Source organism: Mustela putorius, unplaced genomic scaffold (genome assembly GCF_011764305.1).
Source record: "Mustela putorius furo isolate JIRA1106 unplaced genomic scaffold, ASM1176430v1.1 tig00003988_pilon_pilon_pilon, whole genome shotgun sequence".
In the NCBI taxonomy this organism is placed as follows: domain Eukaryota; kingdom Metazoa; phylum Chordata; class Mammalia; order Carnivora; family Mustelidae; genus Mustela; species Mustela putorius.
In genome coordinates, this window is record NW_025422127.1 from 1,748,115 (window position 1) to 1,772,520 (window position 24,406).

Here is a 24,406-nt window from a genome sequence, read left to right on the forward strand (position 1 = left end):
TCCATGCTTAGACACTCCTGGGAAAGGTAAAGGATGTGGCAAGAGCACAGATGAAAAATATTTATCTAGCCCAGACTCATTTCTCTCATAGCATTCTAGAATGTCTATGTCCCTCTAAAACAGGGTACCCAGAGCTCCACATGCAGACTGACCAATATGGATACCTTTCCGGGGCACCTGGGTGGCTCAGTGGGTTAAAGCCTCTGCCTTCAGCTCAGGTCATGATCCCAGGGTTCTGAGATCGAGCCCCCGAATCGGGCTCTCTGCTCAGCAGGGGGCCTGCTTCCCTTCCTCTCTCTCTGCCTGCCTCTCTGCCTACTTGTGATCTCTCTCTCTCAAATAAATTTTAAAAAATCTTAAAAAACAAAAAGCAAACAAAAAAAAAACACTTGCAAGCTCCACCAAATGAGCCTGCCAGGAGCTCCTGCTTTTGGTACCTTTGTTTTTTTTTTAAAGATTTTATTTAATTAATTTATTTATTTTAAAAGATTTCATTTATTTATTTAATTTATTTATTAGACAGAGAGAGGGGGCACAAGCAGGGTGAGGAGCAGAGGGAGAAGCAGGCTCCCTGCCTCAGATCATGACCTGAGCTGAAGGCAGACACTTAATGACTGAGCCACCAAGTGCCCTGCTTTTGGTACTTTTTTTTTTTTTTAAAGATTTTATTTATTTATTTGACAGAGAGAGAGAGATCACAAGTAGGCAGAGGCAGATAGAGATGGGGGGGGGGGAAGGCTCCCTGCTGAGTAGAGAGCCCGATGCGGGGCTCGATCCCAGGACCCTGGGATCATGACCTGAGCCAAAGGCAGAGGCCTTTAACCCACTGAGCCACCCAGGCGCCCCTGCTTTTGGTACTTTTAATTCACTCAGTGTTTTTTGTTTCGTTTTTAAATATTTTATTCCTTTATTTGACAGAGAGAGAGAGCACAAGCAGGCAGAGAAGCAGGCAGAGGGAGTAGGAGAAGCAGGCTCACCACCAAGCAGGGAGCCCAACGCAGGGCTCGATCCCAGGACCCCAGGATCATGACCCGAGCCGAAGGCAGGCACTTAACCAATTGAGCTGCCCAAGCGCCCCTCACTCAGTTTTGCTTCTTTTTTTTCCTACTTCTTCTATAATGATCATATTTTAATTACCTAATTAAATAATAATGAAGTTAAAATAATAATAATGAAGTCAACATTTATAGAGCATTTCTCTACGCTAAGCACTATTCTAAGCATTTCTTGTATATTAACTCATCTAATTTTTACTACTCTGTTAGTTTCTCTCTGAGGTTGGGACTGTCATTACCCACATTTTACAGATGAGTAACAGATGCACAAAGGTTAAAAAGCTTGCCTAAAATCATACAGCTCACAACTGGTGGAGACTGATTCAAACCCAGGCAGACTGGCTCCAGAGCCCAAGCTTTTAACCACCATACTAAATTCCCTCTCAATTCGAAAAAATGCAAGCTGCAAAAGGCATGTTGTATGAATAGTATGGTCCCATTTTTACAAGAACAATTTAAAAAATAAAAATTACAGGTGCCTGGGGGCGCCTAGGTGACTCAGCTGGTTAGGCATCCAACTCCTGATTATGGCTCAGGTCTTCTCTGGGTCATGATGCTGAGCCCCGCATCAGGTTCTGCACTTAGTGCAGAATCTGTTTGTCCCCTCTCTCTGTTCCTCCCTCTGTTCAATCTCTTGCTTTCTCAAATAAATTAATTTTTTAAAATTTATTTAAAAATAAATTTTTAAATAAAATCTTAAAAAAAAAATTGGGAGTGCCTGGCTCAGAGATTACTTAAAAATAAAATCTTTAGGGGAGCCTGGGTGGCTCAGTGGGTTATAGCCTCTGCCTTTGGCTCAGGTCATGATCCCGGGGTCCTGGGATGGAGCCCCGCATTGGGCTCTCTGCTTAGTAGGGAACCTGCTTCCTCCTCTCTGTCTGCCTGCCTCTCTGCCTACTTGTGATCTCTCTATCTGTCAAATAAATAAATAAAGTCTTTAGAAAAATAAAAATAAAATAAAATCTTTAGGGGTGCCTGAGTGGCTCACTTGGTTGAGCAACTGCCTTTGGCTAAGGTCATGATCTCCGGGTCCTGGGATCAAGCCCCATGTCCTGCTCCCTGCTCAGCAGGGTGCCTGCTTCTCCATCTTCCCTCACCCTGCTTGTGTTCCCTCTCTCAATTTGTCTGTTAAATAAATAAAATCTTTAAAAAAAAAAAAAAAAGAAAATCTTTAAAAGAAATAAATAGGGGCGCCTGGGTGGCTCAGTCATTAAGCGTCTGCCCTCGGCTCAGGTCATGATCCCAGGATCCTGGGATGGAGCCCAGTGCCAGACTCCCTGTTCAGCACGGAACCTGCTTCCAGGGAGCCTGCTTCTGCCTCTCCCTCTGCCCTCCTACCCTCTGCTCGTGTGGTCTCTCTCTCCCTTGTGCTCTCTATTGCAAATAAATAAACTTTTAAAAAATCTAGACGCTAAAATTTTACTTGGTTTTTTAAAATTTTATTTTATTTTATTTTTTAATAGGCTCCACACCCAGCATGGGGCTTGAACTCATGACCATGAGTTTAAGTGTTCCATGCTCTACCAGCTGAGCCAGCCAGGTGCCCCACCAAGATTTTACTTTTGATCAGGTTATTTATTTCTGCAAGATTTAATTAAAAAAAAATCAGTTATCCTTAGAGCAAAGGGCAAAAATTAAAATAACATTTTCCTTTTCTCCCTTGCTGCTATGGGGCAATATAGAAAGCAGGCCTAGAGGGGCGCCTGGGTGGCTCAGTGGGTTAAAGCCTCTGCCTTCGCCTCAGGTCATAATCCCAGGGTCCTGGGATCAAGCCCAGCATGGAATCAGGCTCTGCTCGGCAGGGAATCTGCCTCCTCCTCTGTCTCTGCCTGCCTCTCTGCCTACTTCTGATCTCTGTCTGCCAAATAAATAAATAAAATCTTTAAAACAAAAAACAAAAAAAAGCAGGCCTTGCACTTTCCTTCATTTTACTTTATTTTACTTTACTTTATTTATTTTTTATTTATTTGTCAGTGGGAGAGCACAAGCAGGAGGAGTGGCAGGCAGATGACCCCAAGATCATCTACAGACTGAGCCTGTGAGGCGCCCCTGTACTTTACTTTTTTAATTTATTTACTTATTTATTTGCACTCCTTTTTTTTTTTTTTTTTTTTTTTTTTTTTTTTTTTTTTAAGATTTTATTTATTTATTTGACAGAGAGAAATCACAAGTAGGCAGAGAGGCAGGCAGAGAGAGAGAGAGGAGGAAGCAGGCTCCCTGCTGAGCAGAGAGCCCGATGCGGGACTCGATCCCAGGACCCTGAGATCATGACCTGAGCCGAAGGCAGCGGCCTAACCACTGAGCCACCCAGGCGCCCCTTATTTGCACTCCTTATTCATTTCTTTTACAATAGACTCCATGGAGCCCATCATTGGGCTTGAATTCATGACCCCAAGATCAAGACATGAGCTGCAATCAAGAGTCAGACACAACCAAGTGAGCCATATAGGCGCCCCTGCACTTTCAATATACCAACGCTAACAGTATTTTCTTAAGGAGGAATACAGATTCTGAAACTTACCTTGATCCCATTTCCCAAAATAAATAGCAGAGAATTTGTCTCTCCTGGCAAAAGGATGGCCAGAGGGGGAGGGAAGCCACTAGTCAGTGTTAAGAGCTGGAAGGTTCCCACCATAAAGTCAGCATTTACAAAACTACAGACTTGCTAGGCATTGTTCTTTCTAGTTTTATTTATTTATTTGTAGTAATCACTACACCCAGTGAGGGGGATCAAACTTATAACCCAGAGATCAAGAGTCACATGCTCTTCCATCTGAGCCAGCCAGGCACCCTGGCATTGTTCTAAATCAAAACCCCCTTTATCAGTAGGGATTCTCCTGTTTTATCTACTCTTACACAATTGCATTCTTTCAGGGGTGCCGCCTCAAGAATTAAGGGGAAATTTAGATTTATAATCTGATTAGGGTATTCCCTATTTGTCATCTATGGGAAACAAAAGTCTTAAACAACCTTGGAAGCCAGCTCTCTGCTCTGCCTTGCCCTGCCCCCAGGCAGAGAGTCAACCTGATGGGCTAGGCTCCTAGACGATTCCTTCCATTCTCTGGGACTCTCAACACTGCCAAGGGGCAGTCAGAGGAGCAGGTTATCATTCCAAGGGGGGGAGGCATCACAAGAACTCAACTGCTCACTGCCCTGGGGGTGGAAGCTTTAATAAAACTAACACTTTAGGGACCTCAATAGTCATAGGCAATGACCATAACCACTGGAAGCAGTTTCCTTGAGTTGTAGAATAGAAGAAAAGGCCTTCTGAAGGTTTCACCTGAACTAAGGAGCACTGAGGTGTCCCTTCAGGCTGTTCTGCCAACCTCCCTGATTTGAACATCCCAAACCCAACCTGAAGACTGCATTTCCAGCCTTCTTTTATAGGCCCAGAATTCAACAAGGTAATTACATTATTTTATTTCCTTACTGTCACACTGGGGTCTCTCTATATAATCCTCTCTATATAATCCTTGTCACTATTACCATAAAATGCAAGGGCTTTCTCAGATCCCTTTATATACCCTTTTACCTTGCTGTTGAAGTTGCTTTCTCTGGTCTACCCCTAAAGAGAGCCAGAAATTCAAGTTGCTAAAAGAACCTAAACATTTATCCTCCCTTATTCACAGTTTCTTAAACCTGTGTACATATGTGCAAACCATGCACCTTGTCTTTTTAAAAAAAATTTTAATTTTAGGGGCACTTGGGTGGCTCAGTGGGTTAAGCCTCTGCCTTCAGCCCAGGTCATGATCTCAGGGTCCTGGGATGGAGCCCTGCATTGGGCTCTCTGCTCAGCAGGGAACCTGCTTCCCCCCTCCTCTCTGCCTGCCTCTATGCCTACCTGTGATCTCTCTCTGTCAAATAAATAAATAAAATCTTAAAAAAAAGGGCGCCTGGGTGGCTCAGTGGGTTAAGCCGCTGCCTTCGGCTCAGGTCATGATCCCAGGGTCCTGGGATCGAGTCCCGCATCGGGCTCTCTGCTCAGCAGGGAGCCTGCTTCCCTCTCTTTCTCTCTGCCTGCCTCTCTGCCTACTTGTGATCTCCCTCAAATAAATAAATAAAATCTTAAAAAAAAAAAAATCTTAAAAAAAATTTTTTTTAATTATGAAGATTTTATTTATTCGTTTTTTAAAGATTTTATTTATTTATTTGATAGACAAGTAAGCAGAGAGCCGGGCAGAGAGAGAGAAGAAGCAGGCTCCCTGCTGAGCAGAGAGCCTGATGTGGGGCCTGGGATCATGACCTGAGCCCAAAGCAGAGGCTTTAACCCACTGAGCCACCCAGGCACCCCGAGATTTTATTTATTCATTTCAGAGAGATAGAGTGAGAGGGTATGAGCTGGGGGCAGGGGCTGGGTGGGCAGAGGGAGAAGCAGACTCCCCACTGAGTAGGGAGCCTGATGCACTGCTCAATACTATAACCTGCTCCAATGTAAGGAAACAGGTGACTTCTAGGAATTTCATCATAGTGAAGAAATTAACTGGTGAAGGTCTCACATTTTATTACAAATCTCCCAATGAAGGAATAGGTATGGAAAATAAGAAAACATAGTTGGGAATCCAGAAACTTGAGACCCAGTTCCAGCTCTATTACTGACCAGATGTGTGACCTTGGGCAAGTTACCTAACTGAGCTGAGCCCCAGTTCCCTTACCACACAAGAAATGAAGCATCTTGGACTACATGAATTCTGAGGTACTCTACAAGTTGCAGAGCTCTGAGATTCAACATATAAAACAGAAATGGCTAAGATTAGGGTATAATTAAGTTAAAGAAGGTGCCCTGGCTTTACCACTAACTGAACTGACTTTGCTCTCTTTAGGCAACTCTCTTGACTTTTTAAGTGAAAGGAAGTGGTCCTAGGACACCTGGGTGGGTTGCTCAGTTGGTTAAGCGTCTGCCTTCAACTCAGGTCTGTGCCTGGGATCAAGCCCTGCCTTGGCTCCCTGCTTAGCCAGGAGCCTTCTTTCCCTCTCCCTCTGCTGCTCTCCCTGCTTGTGCTTGTGTATACATTCTCTCTCTCTCTGCTAAATAAATAAATAAAATCTTAAAAGAAACAAAGTGGTCTCTTTATTTAAGCAGTAGAGTTCTTAGACTGAAGTTACTCCTTCTCTTAGAGAAATGACTTCTGAGGAATTCTGCTTCCTCACTTATGAGATGAAGGGGTGAGCTACGTTGCCCCAAAGATTGTTTAATTCTAGAATGCTATGATCCATACTGGATTTACCATAGTGGACTGAATGATTGATTGATTGAAGTGAGCTCCACACCCAATGTGGGGCTTGAACTCATGACCCTAAGATTAAGAGTCCTCTGAAATCAAGAGTAGCATGGTCCATCAACTGAGCTGGTCATGTGTCCCACCACAGCAGATTTTAAAATTAAAATTCCTTAGGGGACACTCAGTTGGTGGTTCAGTTGGTTAAGTGTCTTGACTCTTGGTTTCAACTCAGGTCATGATCTCATGGTCAGGGGATCGAGCCCCGCATCTGGCTCTATACTGAGCTGAACACAGAGCCTGCTTAGGATTCTCTCTCTTCCCCTCTGCCCCTCCTCCCTGGCTCATGCGCTCTCTCTCATTAAATAAATAAATATTTTTTTAAATGAAATTAAATCCTTTCGTATGTTTTAAGTGGTTCAATTTTCAAAGAATCCAGAGGGCACACAATACCTCAAGAATTTATTTAACACATGAAGTGAGCCCTACCAGGCCTGAAGGCCAGCAAGGACCTCCCACTTAGTCACCAACTCCAAGGACTATCTGTGTGGTTGCCCCAAACCTCAACTTCATCATCTACGCACAGTCACTCTGCCAGTAGAGACATGTAAAAGATAAAGAAAACACAATCACTGTCCTCAAACAAAGGTGAAGGCTTGAGCCCAATGAATATACAAGATATAAAACACATAAAAAGACATAAAATTGACTGAGCAATTCACCAAAAAGTAAAAGTTAATAGTTACTGTCAGACATAAATATGCAAAGAACAGACTGATGTGGGTTAATCACAGAAAGCTTTATGCAGAAGAATCTTTAAGAACCAGGTTTTCAAAAGCAGAGGGAATCCAGACAGGCTGAGAAGAGACCTGAAGCCTGGAATGGGATTCTGAATCAAGGCTCTTTACCTTCCAAGTGTTGGGGGGTAGGTTCCCTGTTCACAAGGCTCCAACCCCCTGAGGCCTCCACTCAGTGCCACTCAGGAGACGCTCCCAGTGACCCATCTTGTTGGCTATTGTCCGACTGAGTCTTCCTTCCTAGTAACAAGCTCCATCGCCAAGGGGATGGATGTGATGTCACATTCAGGAGCACTCTATTAATAGGAACAAGGAAGAAAAAGGTGAGTCAGGGGAACTACCTCCACCTGGCAGTGAAACTAGACAGATTTGGATCTGGCAGTTGGCTGAGGAGGATGAGATGATTCCATTAAGGGCAACAGGCTGCAGGGCTGGGGACATAGGACTGCCTTCTAAAGATGGAGAGCACTGCCTAAGGAATCACATACACAGTCCAGGAGAGTCAAACATAGCTGAGAGAAGCAGAGGAAGGAACAAGAAAAAAGATAAAGAAGAGCTCCTTGAGACAGAAAAAGATTCTCTTATTCAGTGCACACAACCACGAGTAATGTCAACGCTTCCAGATCTGTGGCTATATGATGCAGAGATCAGTGACGGCTTACATGCACAGTACGATGCTTTCATGTTTCCCAAAGGCTTTCACAGAAATTACTGAAGTCATGTAAAAACAATTCTAATCCCACCTCCAACTGGAAAATACTATTTCATAAGGAGAAGATACTCAAGAATCTCTGCAGGTGTGATTCTACTTCCCAAATCAGATAATATTCCTGAGGGGATTAGCCTTTGAAAAAGCAGCAGCAGCAATTACTCCCAAGTGGACAACCGGAAGGATCAGAGGTATGATTAGACTGACTAAGAATGGGACGAAGTAAAGGGGGACAAGGCTTCAGATGAAGGGTGCTGTGAGATCTACTCACTACTACACAGGAAAAAAGTAAATATTCAAACTCCTTTCCTTCCCATCACATGGCTATCAACAGATTAAGGGCTGTCTTACAAAGCAACAGGACGATGATAATTTTTACCCATAAAACTGAGACCATTTAATCTTGAGTCCAGTACACATGCTCATTGGTTTACAATGCTCATCAGCCACAACACGTTTAGTGTAATATTTTTAAATGAACCAGAGAGATAAAGGTGCAATGTCAGACACACTTTCTCTTTCGGGGGTAGTGAGGAAGCTGTTTCTCCCTCATCCATATCACAAAGCAGAGTATAATGCTGTTTGCATTTTGACACACCCTATTTCCCAACAACCTGGCACAGGCACCTGTACCTCACTAAATGTTTCCAGGAACCACTGTTACTGGTTATGCTCAGTCTTCTAATGACAAGCTCCAGACTCAAAATCTTGCCCATGCTGGGATGTCCCCTTAGCCAGAAAAAAACAGGATTTTTTCAACTGAGAAGAGGACCAGGAGTCAGGGGACTTGGGTTCTGGTCCCAGGCCTGCCAACTGTAGGACTTTAAACAAGCCATATATCTCTTCCATAGCTTCAATGTCTTCACCTGACAAGTAGGGAAGGTACCTGCCTTTATCTACCTTATATGTTGTTCTGGAAAATCAAAGACATAATAAATGTGAAAACATACTGAATACAGCTATGTTTCAGGTAAGATATTTGTAGTAAAAAATGTAAAATAAATTTATAATACTGAAGGCTAGTGAGGAAATGTTTGAAAAGGAACTTGTTCCTTTTCAATTACAGGGAACCAGGCCCAGACACAGTCAGCTGGACAGAGAGTAGTAACATGATCACATAACTCAGATTCCCTACCACTAGTCTACCCCATTCCCACCTGGGGGAAAACTAACAACCAGCAACACTACCAGCTTCTTGCCCTATTATCAGACTCTAAAACCACCTGTTTAGGAAGTGGCCAAACTATCACTATCACAGCCCAGGCCCCATGAACAGTGTGGCTCCTTCAACAGCCACGGATGCTATTAGGGAGAATGAACTCAGTTTCTGAATGGGGAAGATGTCTGTGAGCCCCTTGGGCAAAACACTCTGACCTCTCAGCTTTCTGCTCCTTCTCCAGCCCCCTCCTCCCCATTCCCAATTCCGCAGAGTTCTGGGTTGGGGAAGGCTTTCGGTGTGTGAAGCCTGCGAAAGGGCCTGGCTCTGCAAAGCCAGGGAAGGGATGTAAGGAATGTGAGATTCCTTCAAGGAGGGGTGAGAGGGGAAGGGGGAAAAGGAATGGAGGAGGAAGACAAGGCTGCCAAAGACAAGGCACGGGAGAGGAGCCAAGCTATGGCGCTTCGAGGGCGGGGGTTCAGATTCCGCCGCCCCTGCCCAGGCTAGCCCCCAGAATGTTCCCTCCCTCCCCTCGCTGCCCGTCGTCACTGCCCATTTAAACACCACGTTGTAACTCCAGTCCCCTCCTCCCTGTCCTCCAGTCAGCGTAGACCCCCTCCCGCACTTAGGACTCCCCTACTCCCAATGCACCTTCCCAACAACCCACCCTCCAGCACCCCTTTCTCACCTCCGGACTCCTCCCTATTCCTGCTCTCTTCCTCCATTTTTCATCTTTACTCCGAACCCTTCTCCTGTCCTCCAATACCTTGAACCCCCCCGCCCCAACCCCCGTGGGACATCGCCCCCTCCCGCCCCACACCCTCTTTTAGGTGGAAGCCCGCGCCGGCGCAGTACGCACCGCCCTGGAAGCGGCCTGGACTCTCCGCACCCCGGCCCGACTGGAGCTGAGGCCGCAGCGGCCACAGGATAGCTCCGGTGCGGGATCCCAGCCTATCCTGGGAGGGGAAGGGGAAAGGGAAGGAGAGGGTAGGTTCCAACCACTCGCCGTCCTGTGAGTTGGGTCCCTTGCCCCGCCCACCGCTGCTACGCAACCGGGCGGAAGCTCGTCACCAAACCCCGCCTCTTTGTTTAACTCGAATCTAGACTAGAAGCCAAGAGCGACCAACGAGGAGAGAGGAGGGTTACCCGGGCTTCCCCTCAACACCGGAAATCTTTATGATCCCAACGAGGGCTATATAGTCATTTGGGAGGGAGAACTCTATGGTGTTTCCCGCGTGATTGTAGGGGGCGGAGCACGAGGCTGACTGCCTGCCGGTCTAGACTTCACTTTACGGGGGAAAACGAGTCCGATCTCCTATGGGACGAGGTGCGGGATTATTGCGAGGCCAGCCTGTAATGATACTTGGCATCTCCTGTTTCCAGAGCGGTGGTCAGCATCCCGGAGCCTCCCGACCCTATGACTCATAGTCACGGGAGTGGATACTGTAGTCTACAGGGCGACCACTGGGTGGAGAATGGGGTAGTGTCTAACCGCAAGGCTTTGATCTTGGGTGCCCAACGGGTTGCCTGCCTCTCTGCTAGCCGCCCTCCTGCTGTATCTACGTTGGCTCTCCGGACACGACTAGAGTTCCACGAAACACCTCAGGGAAGGGGAGATAAGATGTCCCTCTTCCTATGTTATGCTCTGATTTCCTTAGGATACAACACCGTAGTTGGGGGTGTTGGGGGGAGTGAACCTGGGATGCGAGGAAAGTCAAAGCGGAGCCTAAAGCGCTCCAGCAGGTAAGGAAATAATCAAGCCAAGACATTACAATTACATGACCTGTTCGGCTAATCTGATATTAAATAGTATTTGTTAAGGGGGCGCCTGGGTGGCTCAGTGGGTTAAGCCTCTGCCTTCGGCCCAGGTCATAATCTCAGGGTCCTCCGATTGAGCCCCTTATCGGACTCTCTGCTTGGCGGGTAGCCTGCTTCCCCCTCTCCCTCTGCCTGCCTCTCTGTCTACTTGTGATCCCTCTCTCTCTCTCTCTCAAATAAATTTAAAAGAAAATCTTAAATAGTATTTGTTATGGATAGTCGGTAAACAAATGGTTGTGCACTCTGAAAGGGACTAATGTAAATGCTGTTCTCTGTGCCCTGGGTTCCATTCTTCCAAAAAGGGTGAGTCAGCCTCTGGTGTGAAGGCTACTTTTTCCAAAACCCTGACGAAGCAGGCTATGTAGCGCATTAAAGATGGGGACCCCAAATCAGGAATAAAGATGAGGGCTACAGCAGTGGGAGAAAAAACTGTGCCTGCTATGTGCTAAGCACTGCTTTTTATATAACTTACGTTTTCTTGTCTGCAAACCGGCATTGCATATTTAAGAACTGTCGATAAAATAAGTGAAGTGCTGAGCCTGTTTCAGACTTTTGTCCACCGTATTCCAAAACCCCTGGTACTTTTTCCAGGGCCACGTCTTAGAAATAAAGTCGTGGAGACTAAGCATAGTCTCTCAGTCAAGTAAGGAAAATTGGACCCCAGGCGCCCCCTGCTGGCCAATCTTTCTCGAGGTGCCAACCATCTGCGGGGCTCCTTTAATACATAAAATCCGCCCCTTTCGCGGCGCGTCAATCTTCGGGTCCCGATTGGCTGAGTGGGGGCCGGCGGCGGGGCGGGGCGGGGCGCGTCGGGTCAGTGCTGATTGGCCGGAGGGAGGCCAGCCGGAAACTTCCGGGAATGTCCTCACTCCCGCGTTCCATCGGGCTGCATCCGGCGGCAGCGGGGCCTGTGGCTCCCCCTGCGGGCGGCTCTGCGGCGTGAGCGGTCCTGGGTGGGTGGTGGGTGGTGGGTGGCGGTGGCTGAGGGGAGGAGGGGATGGACCCAGTCCTGGGTTGTCCGGATGAGGGTTCGGGAAGGTTTGGCGAGTAAGGTTGCATTCCTTGGATCTGCACCAGTTTCCCTAACCCCGTCTCTGTCAGCTCCCCGACGTCGGGGATTGAGACTGAAAGAGCATCCCGGGACGGGGCCTTCCGGCCTCAAAGCAGCCTATCCAGAGACCCGCAAATTCTGATCTTGAAGTTGGAGGCTCTTGGGTTAGTTCGTTTCTAAACTTTTAGAAGAATTAGAGGATTTGCGGCTGCCTGACCCCAACCTAGTGTGGTAGGTAGGCCTTGGGAAGTGGAGCATGGGGGCGAAGTCTCCAAGCCTTGAGCCTTCATTCCCCTTTACTCCTTCTAGTGTGGTGCGAAGGCTCGGACAGCATGACGACGGAGACCTTCGTGAAGGATATCAAGCCCGGGCTCAAGAATCTGAACCTCATCTTCATTGTGCTGGAGACAGGTGGCTATTCTGGGATGGTGGGCGCCCTGCGCTGTCTCTCTGGGTTGGGGGGAGGGGTCGGAGGGGGGAACATCATCTCCGCACTTAACTAGCTACCGGGATGTCAGGGCGCACCCCAAGAAATTGTTCACACCTAACCACTCCTAGATCCTGGCCTGGAGAGTTGTAGTTGCGCGTAGGGTAGATGGAACTCTCCAGATCCAAGCCTCCAGCACCACTCGGGCCTCTTTCCACTAGCGCCCCTCTCCATGGTACTGTCCCTCCACTACCCCCCTCACCCCACCAGTATCTAGATCTCATCCCTCTGATCATCTGTTCCTCCCTCCCGCCCCACCATTTATCTTCCCTGCAGGTCGAGTGACCAAGACAAAGGACGGGCACGAGGTTCGGACCTGCAAAGTGGCAGACAAAACAGGCAGCATCAATATCTCTGTCTGGGACGACGTCGGTAACCTGATCCAGCCTGGAGACATTATTCGGCTCACCAAAGGGTAATTCCTGGTTACTTCTGGTTATCCACAGGCAGTAACAGCTAAGGCAGGGGTGTGTGTGGGGGGGGGGGTTAAGAGTTAACAGCCCTTGTAACAACTTTTATGAGTATTCCAAATCTTACTTTTTTGTGCCCTCACAGGTATGCTTCAGTGTTCAAAGGTTGTCTGACACTATACACTGGACGTGGGGGTGATCTTCAGAAGATTGGAGAGTAAGTGTCTTGGGGATTGAGATGTAGAAGCACCAGGTCAGGGGGGTAAGTTCAAGCTTTGCATGGAGGCAGCATATGGTTATAGAGTCCATGTTTCATATCTGGACCTTTCTGAGGCCTCCAGCAGTGGCCCAGAGACTGGGTCCTAGGCTTTAGCCAACTTCTCCCCTTGCAGATTCTGTATGGTATATTCTGAGGTTCCTAACTTCAGTGAGCCAAACCCAGAGTACAGCGCCCAGCAGGCACCCAACAAGGTGGTGAGTTCCATGGCCTTGAGGCAGGGAAGGAGGGCATGTCAGTCCCAGGAGCATGGGGGGCGGGGGTGGAGGACAAGGTCTGAGTATTTAATTTGTGCCTTCAGGTGCAGAACGATAGCAGCCCTCCGGCCCCCCAGCCTACCACCGGACCCCCTGCTGTTTCTCCAGGTACACCTCTTTCCTCCCAGACGCTGGTGCTTTTAGCTCCTCTTCTCTCCCCAGCCTGGAAAGATGAATTGCCTTCATCCCTTTTCCCAATTTCTTTTCTCTCAGTGTGTTCCCTTCCAGCCAGTCCTTCCTCCCAGTTCTTTTGCAAGTCCTTGTGGGGAAAAGATTTGGGGACCTGTTTCTGTCACTGCTAGAGCTCTGGGACTCTTGTGCCACTAATACTCAGGGACACCAGTGAGAACAGTATCTCAGCAAATATTGCACTCCTTCCTTGGAGCTTGTTTCTTTCTGCTTCTTTGGTGGGTCCTTGCCCTTTTCCCCTTGCCCTTTCAGTTCATTCCACCGTTCTGACATGGCTGCAGAGGACTTAACATGGAGTCCACACTGTACAGCTTTAGAGCACCAAGGAGTTTCCTTTTAGGGTCATCACTCTTCTTGAAACTAAAGACCTTTCTTGTACGCCTTGGACCTCAGTGTTAGGATTCTTTCATCTCCTATACTTCAAGCCCTGCTTTTTCATTTCTTGCTTTTGATTAGAATCACTCACCAACATCATCTCCTTCATCCCTTCACTTTTCCTTAGGAACTGGATTTTTACTGCTCTTTTTCTCCATCTGGGTCCTTTCCCAGCTGACCCCAGCACTCCCTGGGATTTGGCTCTCTCTTACCTCTGATCGGTGCCTTAGGTTTCTGCGTATGACACGAGGCTTCGGGGTTGCTTCTGCCCTTCCTCAGTCTGTGCCTATATCCCCAGTTGCTATAGTTCTCAGAATTGTTTTTCGTCAGAACCACCAGGGTCAGGGGGTTCCTTGGACACATCGTGAAATAACATTTAATTCCACCACAAAAGTCAGCATCCATGTTTTCTTTCTTTCTTTCTTTCTTTCTTTTTTAAGATTTTCTTTCTTTATCAGAGGGCAGAGGGAGAGAGCACAAGCCGGCAGCAGGGGGGGTGGGGGAAGGGCGAGGTAGGGGGCAGCAGGCCGGGGGGAAAAGCAGGCTTCCTCCCATCAAGAAGTCCAATGTGGGACTCAATCCCAGGACCCTGGGAATTACAACCTGAGCTGAAGGCAGACACTTAACCAACTGAGCCACCCAGGCGTCCCAGCATCCATGTTTTCAATGGGAAATGTGACTGTTATTTATTTCCAGGTCTCCCTAACTCTGTAATTTGTAAAAAGTATTTTAAATAAGATACATGTTAGCCTCTTGGCCCCTCATATATACCTGCCAGATGTTTATTCACTTGGTGACCTGACAGGTAAAAAAGGCTTAACAAAAAAACAAAAAAATGTGGATGGCATAAAAACTTAACAGAAAAGCTTTCTATATTCTCTTCTAACATTTTTTGTGTATTGAGCAAAAGGCATTATATTTTTCTGTTTCGGCTGTCTTGGTGTGGAGCAGCAAGGATATGGTTGGAGAACTGCTAGCCTATGACTTTTGTTCCACTTAGGGGTCATCGTGCCCTCTACATATGAGAGGCAGGCCTGTGTCTTCAGTTAACAAGCATGTCTAGAGGAGAAAGCCAGGAATAAAACACAGCGCCTGCCTTTAGGAGCCTGTAGTTTATGAAGGAGATATTGGAACATAGAGTCACACTGTGGCTGTGGCAAGGTTAGTAAGATGCCCCTTTGCAGGCGCTCAGGGAAATCATCTCACACACCTGGCTCCCATCAGACATGTAAGCTACCCACAAAAATGTTACTTATTATTTGGGGTGGAGTGAATAATAATTGTTTTGCTCACCCTTAGCTATATTTTGTGATACCCACTTTTTTTTTTTTTTTTTTAAGATCCTTATATTTTAACACAGAAACTTCGGGCCCTTCCCCTACCCATGCATCTCTGGTTTTACAAAGACTTTTGATAAAGGGGCATTCTTGTCAGAGGTCCTTGAATCTAGAACTAAACAGCGAATTCTGGGTCTGACCTCCCTGATACATAGACGAATAAAAGAGAAAAATATCACACTGGGGCTCACATAGCAACTTCTCTGGGGCTCCATTCATACAACCTCCACTTGCTTGGTCCTAGCGGGCAGGAGTGCACAGCTGTGCTTGATGAAGACTGGGTTCCTCTCTGGGACCTGCAGCAGGGCCTCGGGGACGCACCGCTCTCCTTAGTTCTCTAATTCCTGTATTTCTTCCCCTTCTCCCACTGCTAGCCTCCGAGAACCAGAACGGGAATGGACTGAGTGCCCCACCAGGTCCTGGTGGTGGCCCGCACCCCCCTCACACACCCTCGCATCCCCCCAGCACCCGAATTACCCGAAGCCAGCCCAACCACACACCTGCCGGCCCTCCTGGCCCCTCCAGCAGCCCTGTCAGTAACGGCAAAGAAACCCGGAGGAGCAGCAAGAGATAGCAAGACTTTCTTCCTCCCTTCCCACCACCCACCAGAACCCCAGTGTCTTGAGCACCCAGCCTTCTAGGGTGCTGGCTTTGGTGGGGTGGGGTGGGTAGGTAGTAGTATTTTAGCCACTAACTTTCACTAGAGGGGTGTGGTGAGCAGCGGACTTACCCACCCTAATCCCAAACTCCCTGCCTTGCCCAGCTGAAACTGCCTATCAGCTGGGATTCAAGGCCCCCTGCCCACCCTTCTTCCTCTTAGAAACAAGTCACAGTCTGTTTCTGGTGTGTGTGATGTGGAAGACAAATTGAATCCCTCCTTCCTAATAAACGTTACCACTCTGTACTGGACTCCTTTGTTCTTTGTGGGAAAATGAAGAGGTTAGCAGTCAGATATTTGGCAAAATGGGCTATCCCTAGGAGGTGGGAGGAAGACAGGTTACAGGTAAGGAGGTCTAGGCTAAGCGGGCCTGCCCCTTTAAGGTAGTTCCCTCCCCTGCCCCCCCCCTGCAGGTGACCCTTGCCCGCCTGCCTGCTTACCCCCCCCACAGCTGGAACCAAGAAGGCTGTGTCCCCCTTCTTCTGGGCGTCCTTCCAGTCCTGCTGTCAGGTAACGCCAACCTCAACCCCCTAGGCAATTGCCCTAATCAGACTGCTCCCCTGATCTTAAGCCAGGTCAGACATCTGAGGGGAGCCCAGTTATTTCTTCCCTCTTTCCACCAGAGCGTCCCCCTTCTTGATCACTGATTCCCAGAGCTCTGGCTCTTACTCTGCTGGGACAAGGAGTTGCTAAGTATGCTTTCTTCTCCACACCCCTGGGGTTATCTGCCTCTTTACCCCCTTAGCAGCCGAGGAACACCCGGATCCCACTTTCCCAGGGAATGTGGGGAATGGGGTTGGAAATGAAGGACTCCCAGTACCAGATGTAAGGTGGGGTGTGGTGAGAGGATATGTAGGGGGAAAAGCTGAAATGGTACCAAGGGGGTTAGTGGGGTGAATTATTTAGAAGAAAATGCCAGACTCGGGTTTTTCTTAGCCAGGTGGCTTTTCCAGGGGCAGAGGGTGGCCCCTCCCTACTTGGGGGCCCAGCTAAGACTGACCTTTGACCCCACCCCAGAGACCAGTGAACCATTAACTCCTCTCTGACGTGAGCCTTCCCACACTGGCTCCTCCCCTCCCAGACCCCGCCCCAAGGCAGGTGGGCTAGGAGTCGGGAGGGGGGTTGTCCATCCCAGCCTTCCATCTGACGTGGCCTGGATTCCACCTGACCGCCTGGAGGCTGAGGCCCGCTCCCCTTCCCGACTCAGGAACATCTTAACGTCCACAGTAAGGCCTGCCCAGGACCAGAGGTGACGGCTCTCACACTGCTATAAAGGGTGAGGCCCTGTGGTTTGAGGGGAGATGGAGAGGTGGGGCAGGATTGAAGGGTGGGGTTTTGGGGACAGGATGGGCCATCAGCTCTGGATCAGGTGAAGCAGGCGCTCTGGGTCAAGGAAGGTGTTCTGGGAATTGGCAAATAAGAGGCTGCTCCAGAAGGAGGCAATGGAGAGGGAGAAAGGAGGCTAGAATGGGGGCTGCAGCTAGGTTCTAGGCAGGACGGTACAGGGAGTGAGGAATCCCCAGGCCTGAGCTGGACAGCAGAGCAGAAGCCCAGGCCTTTCCTCATTCTTCCAGGTCACAGTCCTCAGGATGTTCCAAGGGGAATAGAAGCCCGAAGCAGAGCCTCTAGCCCATTCTCCCCAATAATGGGGCCCCCAAGGAGTTATCTGGTGGCTGGCCTGTGTATGTGGATGACCTTGGGCTGGGTAGGGGGCTCAGCCCCCAACCTGGGCCCTGCTGAGCAGGAGCAGAACCATTATCTGGCCCAGCTGTTCGGCCTGTATGGAGAGAACGGGACACTGACCGCGGGGGGCCTAGCACGGCTTCTCCACAGCCTGGGGCTAGGCCGAGTTCAGGCCCTTCGGTTGGGACACCATGGGCCTCCAGCTGGTCGGGCTGCACCTCCAGCTGGAGACAATTCCACGCACAGGTACTAACCCCTTCCCCCACCCCAAAATGCCACATCCCCCGCTCTTCCCAGGGCTTGCATCAGTCTCCAGTTGCCTAGCTCTGGCTTCCTAAAATCAGATTCCTGGAATTAGAAATTTCTCAAAATCTGACTCCCTGTATTCCTTCATGGTCCCCTTTGCCTCTATTGCCTTTTAATTCTCCCCTCTTCCAAATCCTGGGTCCTTCAACTCCTTGCTCTTAGTCCCAGTGTTCAATGTCTCCAGGCTGACTTGGTTCCCAATCTGTAGCATTTTAGATGTGAGGTGGGGGCCTCCTATAAATCAACAATTCCCAGATCCTCCTAGAACTGACATTCCACGGCTTCTGGGTCCCAGGAACTCCAGCTAGTGGCTGTACCCTCCTTTTCCCCTTAAGCACCCTATGATCCTCAAGGGGGAGTGTCTTTCTTCCTTTAAAAAAATTTTTTTAAAAGATTTTATTTATTTATTTGACAGAGAGAGAGACAAATCACAAATGGGCAGAGAGGCAAACAGAGAGAGAGGGGAAAACAAGCTCCCTGCTGAGCAGAGAGCCTGATGCGGGGCTCGATCCCAGGACCTTGAGATCATGACCTGAGCCAAAGGCAGAGGCTTAACCCATTGAGCCACCCAGGCACCCCTCTTTCTTCTTTTCTAAAGATTTATTTATTTATTTGAGAGAGAACAGGGGGAAGGGGCAGAGAGAGTCCTAAGTAGACTCCACGCTGAGCTCAGAGCCCGACTAAGGGCTTGATTTCAGGGCTCGATTTCATGACACTGAGATCATGACCTGAGCTGAAACCAAGAGTCCAACGCTTAACAAACTACACCACCCAGGCACCCCTGAAGGGCAGTTTCTTAAAGAACATGCGCTAGTCTGACTTGCTATCTCATCCATTCCAGATCACAGGACCCTGAGCTGAGTGTGGATGTCTGGGCAGGGCTGCCTCTGGGTCCCTCGGGATGGGGTGACCCAGAGAAGCCAAAGGTCCCAGCATCCCCCCGTGGGCCAGCACCCTCGGGCCTGGACCTCTTTCACAGGCTTCTGTTGTTGGACCATTCACTGGCTGACCATCTGAATGAGGATGTAAGTCTGGTGATCTCTAGGTACAGGGTAAGGACCATGGGCTTTAGGTGGCCTAAAAGGTTTAAAGAATTATTTTTAAAAAGATTTTATTTATTTATTAGAGAGAGTGCATGCACAAGAGACAGAGAGAGAGCAGGGCAGGGGGAGACAGAAGCAGACTCACCGATGAGCAAGGAACCCTACGCAGGGCTTGATCCCCAGGACCCTAGGATCATAACCTGAGCCAAAGGCAGACACTTAACAGACTGAGCCACCCAGGTGCCCCTTAAGAGTAATTTAATACAGTTAATTAAAAAAACAAACCAATCCAGGTGTGCTCTTAGGGTATGTTATTCCAATAGTGAAATGCGGTTCCTCTGGGCTCAGCACACATGAGCCCACACCAAAATCTCCCAGACCTGGCTTAGGGACCACACTGGGCAAAGCAGAGAATCCAGAGAAACAGACCAGGGTAGAATTTGGGGCTGGCTCTCTGGAGAGGAAACCTGCAGGGAGAGGAAGGCTGTCTTCAGTCAGAAAGTGAGCTTGTTTTACACACACCAGAGGGCAGCGAAAGCTAACTCTGAAGCGGGCCTGGTGAGGATGAGCACCCTATCATAGGGGGCATTCAAGCCAAGGCTGGATGAACATGTGACAGGGCTGTTGCAAGGAAGGTTGGATGGCATTTCAAGTTCTTGCCCTCCTAAGATTCTGCAACAGAGGGCTCTAGCCATCCAACCAACTCCATCACCAAATCAACGAAGTCATCAGGGGCTTGGGAGGGAGGGAGATGGTGGCATTATTTATTAGCACCCAATCTGTACTGAATTGAACATTTGCACTGGACTGGATATTCACTAATAGTTAACACATACTGATCATACAGAACTATCCCTACTCCCTGATGCACCTGCTGGGGTGAGCAAAGGGGACCCTGGAGAGTCCCAGGAGTCCATGCAATGGAAGGACAGACATTAAAGATCTGAGTTACCGTTCTCAGCGGTGCCCCAGTGTGTGACCTCCAACTCAACTCCCCTAGTGTCTGAATGGCTCCCAGCTGCTGGTCAATTTTGGCCTGAGCCCCGCTGCTCCTCTGACCCCTCATCAGTTTGCTCTGCTGTGTCCAGCTCTGCTTTATCAGATCGACAGTCGTGTCTGCGTCCAGGCCCCAACCCCAACTCCCCAAGGGGATCTTCTGTCTGGTCAGTGAGTGAGAGTGGGTGGCAGGGCTCCTTGAATCCTGGCACAGAGTGGCCCCTTAGCCAAGCAAGGGGGTTCACTGGGGGTGCTGCCTCCCCTTGCAGGGTATCCCTGCCCCACCTTGCTTCTGAGGCCCTCCCTCTACCCCTAACCTAACTTCAGTCCCTGATTCTCCCTAGCTCTGGTTCATAGTGCCCTGGCAATCCTGCTGCTCAGCCTCCCCGCCCCCCTCTCCCTGCTCCTGCTGCGGCTCCTGGGACCGCGTCTGTTGCGGCCCCTGCTAGGCTTCCTGGGGGCCCTGGCCGTGGGCACACTTTGTGGGGACGCGCTGCTCCACCTGCTGCCACATGTACGTGAAGCCCCCTTCAGGTACCCAAGGGCTTCCCTTCCCCTTCCTGTCAGCTCCCACGCTCCACTCCCCAGCCCCAGGCTGCAGCCTACACCTGCCTTCTGATAGAAAATGAATGAAGGCTTGCAGCCTCCCTCACACGAGGGAGATGTTGTAGGTGCACGGGCTTCTGGGGTCTGCCCTGACCCCCCTCTCTGGCAGGCACAAGGGGGGCAGCATGCTGGACCTAGCGGACGACCAGAGGAGGACCTGGGACCGGGACTGTCAGTACTTGGAGGTCTCCTCCTGCTCTTTGTGCTGGAAAACATGCTAGGGCTTTTGCGGCGTCGAGGGCTCAGGCCAGTGAGTGATACTCTTTTCTCCTCCTTCCACCAAACCCAGAATTCTGGCCAACACCAGCCAGGTGAGGCGCTGAGGGTGCTCCTGGAGCTCTTGACATTTGCCTGAGGGTGCAGGACCTGACAGCTAATGGGGTGGGTTGGGGCCCCTCAGCACAAACCCAGGATTTCTGGCCAAAGGGCCCCTCCTCTCCCAAGTTAAAGTCAACAATAAACAGGGAGGTGCCAACCCTGAAAGAGAGTGGAGAGGCCAAAAAAACACCCGCAAGTGCTAGAGGTGAGCCCAGGTATCCTTTTCCCAGTGAGCAGCCCGGCCTCTCCTTAGCCCCTGGCTCTGCTGCCTCCCCCACCAGGAGGGATACCCTCCCATTTCAGAGATGCTGCAGGCAAAAAAGAAAGGATCTCAGGGTACCGACCCTGGACCTGGAGGATGGCAGTGGGATGGCCCTTCAGTCCCTACAGGCAGCTCCAGGTAAGCAGAGAAAATGAAGAGCAGGCTCCCCGCTCTCACCTGCAGCCACCCGCACTGCCCTTGTCCTTCCTGCAGAGCCAGAAGCTCAGGGCCGCGGTGAGCAAGCCAGCCAGCCCCTACCGGCCCCAGCCCCCGCTGGGCACCAAGGCCACAGTCATGGGCACCAGGGTGGCGGTGGTGCCCACATCACGTGGATGGTCCTCCTGGGAGACGGTCTGCACAACCTCACTGATGGGCTGGCCATAGGTGCGAGGGGAGGGGAAGGAGGGAGGCAGAGCCCAGGAGAGGGCACCCAGGAACTAGGGGAGAGGAGGCCCGGTGGCTGTGCTGTTCCCCAGACTGATGACCTCCAACCCTGCCAATCCCAGGTGCTGCCTTCTCCGATGGCTTCTCCAGTGGCCTCAGCACCACCCTGGCCGTCTTCTGCCACGAGCTCCCCCATGAACTGGGTAGGAATGGCTGTGAAGTGGAGTGGGGTGGACTCCAGAAAGGAGAGGCCTCCGAGAGGGGGAAGCTGGGAGCCTGGCAGGTGACGAGGCTGAGGGGCAGCCCTGGCTTATTCCCACACCACCCCTGTCCCCACAGGTGACTTCGCAATGCTGCTCCAGGCAGGCCTGTCCTTCCGGCGGCTGCTGCTGCTGAGCCTGGTGTCTGGAGCTCTGGGACTAGGGGGTGCAGCCCTGGGGGTGGGGCTCAGTTTGGGCCCTGTCCCCCTCACTCCCTGGGTGTTTGGGGTCACTGCTGGGGTCTTCCTCTATGTGGCCCTTGTGGACATGGTGAGAGGTGTGGGGCGGTGCAGAGAAAAGCAAGGGCAGCAGGGAGGTGGGTTTGGCAGGGAGGGGGGTGCCGGTCCCTAGTCCCTCCACCTCCGCCGTCCCCTATCCCCCTGGCCTCAGCCACCTGAAAGGGTGCTGGACCCCAGGTCCGGTGGAGCCTGAGAAACAAGGGCCTGGAGGAGTTTGGAGGGACTGCCGGTACTTTCCGACACCTCCCTCTCCTGCTTCGGGGTGGAGGGTAGAGACCAGGCCAGGATCCTGATGTTCTTCCTTTCTTTCAGCTACCAGCCCTGCTTCGACCTCCTGAGCCCCTCCCTATGCTCCATGTGCTACTGCAGGGTATGGGGCTGCTGCTGGGGGGCGGCCTCATGGTCACCATAGCCCTGCTGGAGGAGGAGCTGCGGCCCCCGGTCTCTGATGGCTGATGGGGACCAGCGGAAAGGTTGCCCTTCCTTCCCCCCAACCACAGGAATGGAGGCGGGACACAGGGCCAGTAGGAGCAACAGGATTTTAATAAACAGAACCCATCCCAAAGCCATGACTATGACAGTTGTACTTGCACCAAAACAGCATAGAAAACCAGGATGTGGTGGGAGGAGGGCTCAAAGCAGGTGGGGGCGGGGCAAGAGGACAGGAGCAGGGCCTGGAGGGGACAGGGTGCGTCCATCTGCAGGGAGAGCATTGTGCTTTAGCCCAGGGGGGAGGGAGGGGTGGGGCAAATGCACCGCAAGGTCCCCACTTTTTCCTGCTGCCCTCAGCACCCTGGGGATACAGGCATCTGGGCAGACCTGCCCTTTATTGCTGCCCACCAGCATTAAACACCCCCGACCCCAACACTAGCACCACAGGCGGATCTGGGACAGGGTACAAGGGCGGGAACGGGAAAATTGCTTAGAGAAAGATTCAACTAGAATCCAGTGAATTGTGCTCAGTTCTCTTTACTTCCTACAACCGAGTACATGGGTCACGGGGTGGAGGGGTGACAGGACATGGAACATGCCCCTCGGTGCCCCCAACACACCCCTGCACACAGGATGGTGGTGTCTGCAGCATCACAGGTCATGCAGGGCACAGGGGAGGGGGGTTCACACACACAGAGACGCCCACAGCGGGTACCAGACAGAGAACACCCCTGAATATACACAGCTGTACACAGGGAACCCCCAGGTCCCCAACCCAACCCTCTCCCCTGTCTTGCCGTCCCCCAGGCCGGAGGAACTGTATTGCTTTGAGAGAGCCACCCTGGGGGCCGCTCTGCCAGGCACCCTCCCCTCCCCTCCCCCCCACCCCCATTTTGGCACATCTGCAAGACACGTGGCAGCGAGAGTAGGCACCCTCCCTCCCAGGCTTCTGTGGCTTGGAGCTGAGGAAGGGGGTAGGAGACTCTGTCCTCCATCTTGTCCCTAGCCCTTCCCAAACCCCTACCAAACCCACTCCAGCCGGAACCCACCCCCCCACCCCCCGAAACACACACATACAAAGCTGAGCTATCCAGGAATACAGGGGAACAAGGAGATTGTCCGGGACAGGAGCGGAGGCAGTCGGGGGAGAAAGGACTGGAAGCAGAGACCCCCACCCTGGTGTGGGGATAAGACTGGCACAACAGCTACTTTAGTGCAATTGGAGAGGGTGCCCAGAGTGAGGGATGGAGATGGGAGGGGAAGGCTCTCCCCGTCTTCCCTGGGGGGCAAAGCCAGGCTCCCCAGGGAAAGGGCCTAGCAGGAGCGAGCGAGGGCCAAGGGCAGATGCTCTCGTCCCCCGCCACCCTCTGCCTTCCCAAATGCAGTGACAGTGTCCCCCTCACACCTAAGTGGGCAACAGCAGCCTCGGAGTCAGTACCTTCAAGTAATTCATAGAACAGACCCTCCCCACCCCAGCTTCCTCCCATCTCTGGGATTTGGTCGCTTCTCTAGGGTTGGGTCGGGAGGAGGGAGTCCCCAAGTCAGGCCCTTCCCTCTCCACCTCCCTCTTCCCAGACCACTGGGCTTGGTCCTCAAAGATTCCTTGCCTCCACCCTTGCCCGACCTGGGTCAAGGTCACGGAGGGCTGGAGCCACCACAATTAGAGGGGAAGGGGCTGCTTTGCTCCTTATCCCTCCTTCTTAAAAGGTAGGGTTCAAACTAGGCGGGATGGGGCCCCTATACTGGTTTGCCCCAGGAGGAGGGCTTCTGGGCTAGGGTCTGTAAGGCTATTTTCCTTTGCGGTGGGAAGGGAGGTGGGGATGAACACAGGGTGTGGGGAGAGGGGGAGGAATGGCGGAGAGGGAAGGAGGAAGGGGCCTCCCTGCTGGAGCGCAGTCACTGGAGTCATTCAGACCAAGAAACACTCCTGTGCACAGAATAGAGCAGGCCTGCTCCCAGGCTCACCAGCCAGGCCCTGCCCTCAACTCGCGGGGCCCCTTCCAAGACCCCAGCGGAGGCTTCCGGGGGTACAGCTGCAGAACCATTCACTCTGGCCCCACGCCCCCCACCCCGCCCCCAGCCTCT

General features: G+C 51.0%; 3 protein-coding genes across 14 annotated transcripts in view; 2 read left to right on the plus strand and 1 right to left on the minus strand.

Moving 5' to 3' along the window:
• RNF41 (ring finger protein 41) overlaps positions 1–9,979 on the minus strand; it is a 30,507-nt gene extending 20,528 nt beyond the window's left edge. For 2 of the 4 annotated variants that reach the window (XM_004773109.3, XM_004773107.3), the window contains exons 1-2: positions 9,793–9,978; positions 7,180–7,364 (exon numbers count right to left, since the gene is read on the minus strand). The gene's annotated coding sequence lies outside the window, so the exon portion shown is untranslated. Of the gene's footprint in view, positions 1–7,179; positions 7,365–9,621; positions 9,717–9,792 lie in introns of those variants that run through there. The other 2 variants (XM_013046169.2, XM_004773108.3) reach the window with 2 other exon arrangements.
• Positions 9,980–10,521: 542 nt separating this feature from the next.
• On the plus strand, positions 10,522–16,038 carry NABP2 (nucleic acid binding protein 2). Of its 7 annotated transcripts, none has more exons than XM_004773104.3 (7): positions 10,522–10,676; positions 12,112–12,213; positions 12,566–12,704; positions 12,845–12,916; positions 13,092–13,173; positions 13,278–13,341; positions 15,509–16,038. In XM_004773104.3, exons 2-7 carry the CDS (start codon positions 12,135–12,137, stop codon positions 15,706–15,708), a joined length of 636 nt encoding a protein of 211 aa, XP_004773161.1. In that variant the 5' UTR covers positions 10,522–10,676; positions 12,112–12,134; the 3' UTR covers positions 15,709–16,038. The 7 variants fall into 7 exon arrangements, with proteins under 7 accessions (XP_004773161.1, XP_004773163.1, XP_004773162.1 ...); XM_004773106.3 differs by lacking the exon at positions 10,522–10,676 and adding an exon at positions 11,613–11,690; XM_004773105.3 differs by lacking the exon at positions 10,522–10,676 and adding an exon at positions 11,637–11,704.
• Positions 16,039–16,192: 154 nt separating this feature from the next.
• SLC39A5 (solute carrier family 39 member 5) lies at positions 16,193–22,454 on the plus strand. Of its 3 annotated transcripts, XM_004773112.3 has the most exons (13): positions 16,196–16,302; positions 16,416–16,485; positions 17,000–17,068; positions 17,367–17,721; positions 18,623–18,806; positions 19,825–19,987; positions 20,165–20,334; positions 20,536–20,676; positions 21,048–21,144; positions 21,220–21,390; positions 21,513–21,593; positions 21,730–21,920; positions 22,202–22,454. In XM_004773112.3, exons 4-13 carry the CDS (start codon positions 17,438–17,440, stop codon positions 22,343–22,345), a joined length of 1,626 nt encoding a protein of 541 aa, XP_004773169.1. In that variant the 5' UTR covers positions 16,196–16,302; positions 16,416–16,485; positions 17,000–17,068; positions 17,367–17,437; the 3' UTR covers positions 22,346–22,454. The 3 variants fall into 3 exon arrangements, with proteins under 3 accessions (XP_004773168.1, XP_004773169.1, XP_044927729.1); XM_004773111.3 differs by lacking the exon at positions 16,416–16,485 and having other exon boundaries at positions 16,193–16,302; XM_045071794.1 differs by lacking the exons at positions 16,416–16,485; positions 17,000–17,068 and having other exon boundaries at positions 16,207–16,302.
• Positions 22,455–24,406: the final 1,952 nt, after the last annotated feature.

Bases quoted from the DNA above. Each gene is read 5' to 3' on its own strand.
- SLC39A5 (XM_004773111.3), top strand. From the start codon at position 17,438: ATGGGGCCCCCAAGGAGTTATCTGGTGGCTGGCCTGTGTATGTGGATG. The intron at 20,677-21,047 runs GTGAGTGATACT...CTCCCATTTCAG, and splicing joins GGCGTCGAGGGCTCAGGCCA to AGATGCTGCAGGCAAAAAAG. The intron at 21,391-21,512 runs GTGCGAGGGGAG...TGCCAATCCCAG, and splicing joins CACTGATGGGCTGGCCATAG to GTGCTGCCTTCTCCGATGGC.
- NABP2 (XM_004773104.3), top strand. From the start codon at position 12,135: ATGACGACGGAGACCTTCGTGAAGGATATCAAGCCCGGGCTCAAGAAT. The intron at 12,705-12,844 runs GTAATTCCTGGT...GTGCCCTCACAG, and splicing joins ATTATTCGGCTCACCAAAGG to GTATGCTTCAGTGTTCAAAG. The intron at 12,917-13,091 runs GTAAGTGTCTTG...CTCCCCTTGCAG, and splicing joins GATCTTCAGAAGATTGGAGA to ATTCTGTATGGTATATTCTG.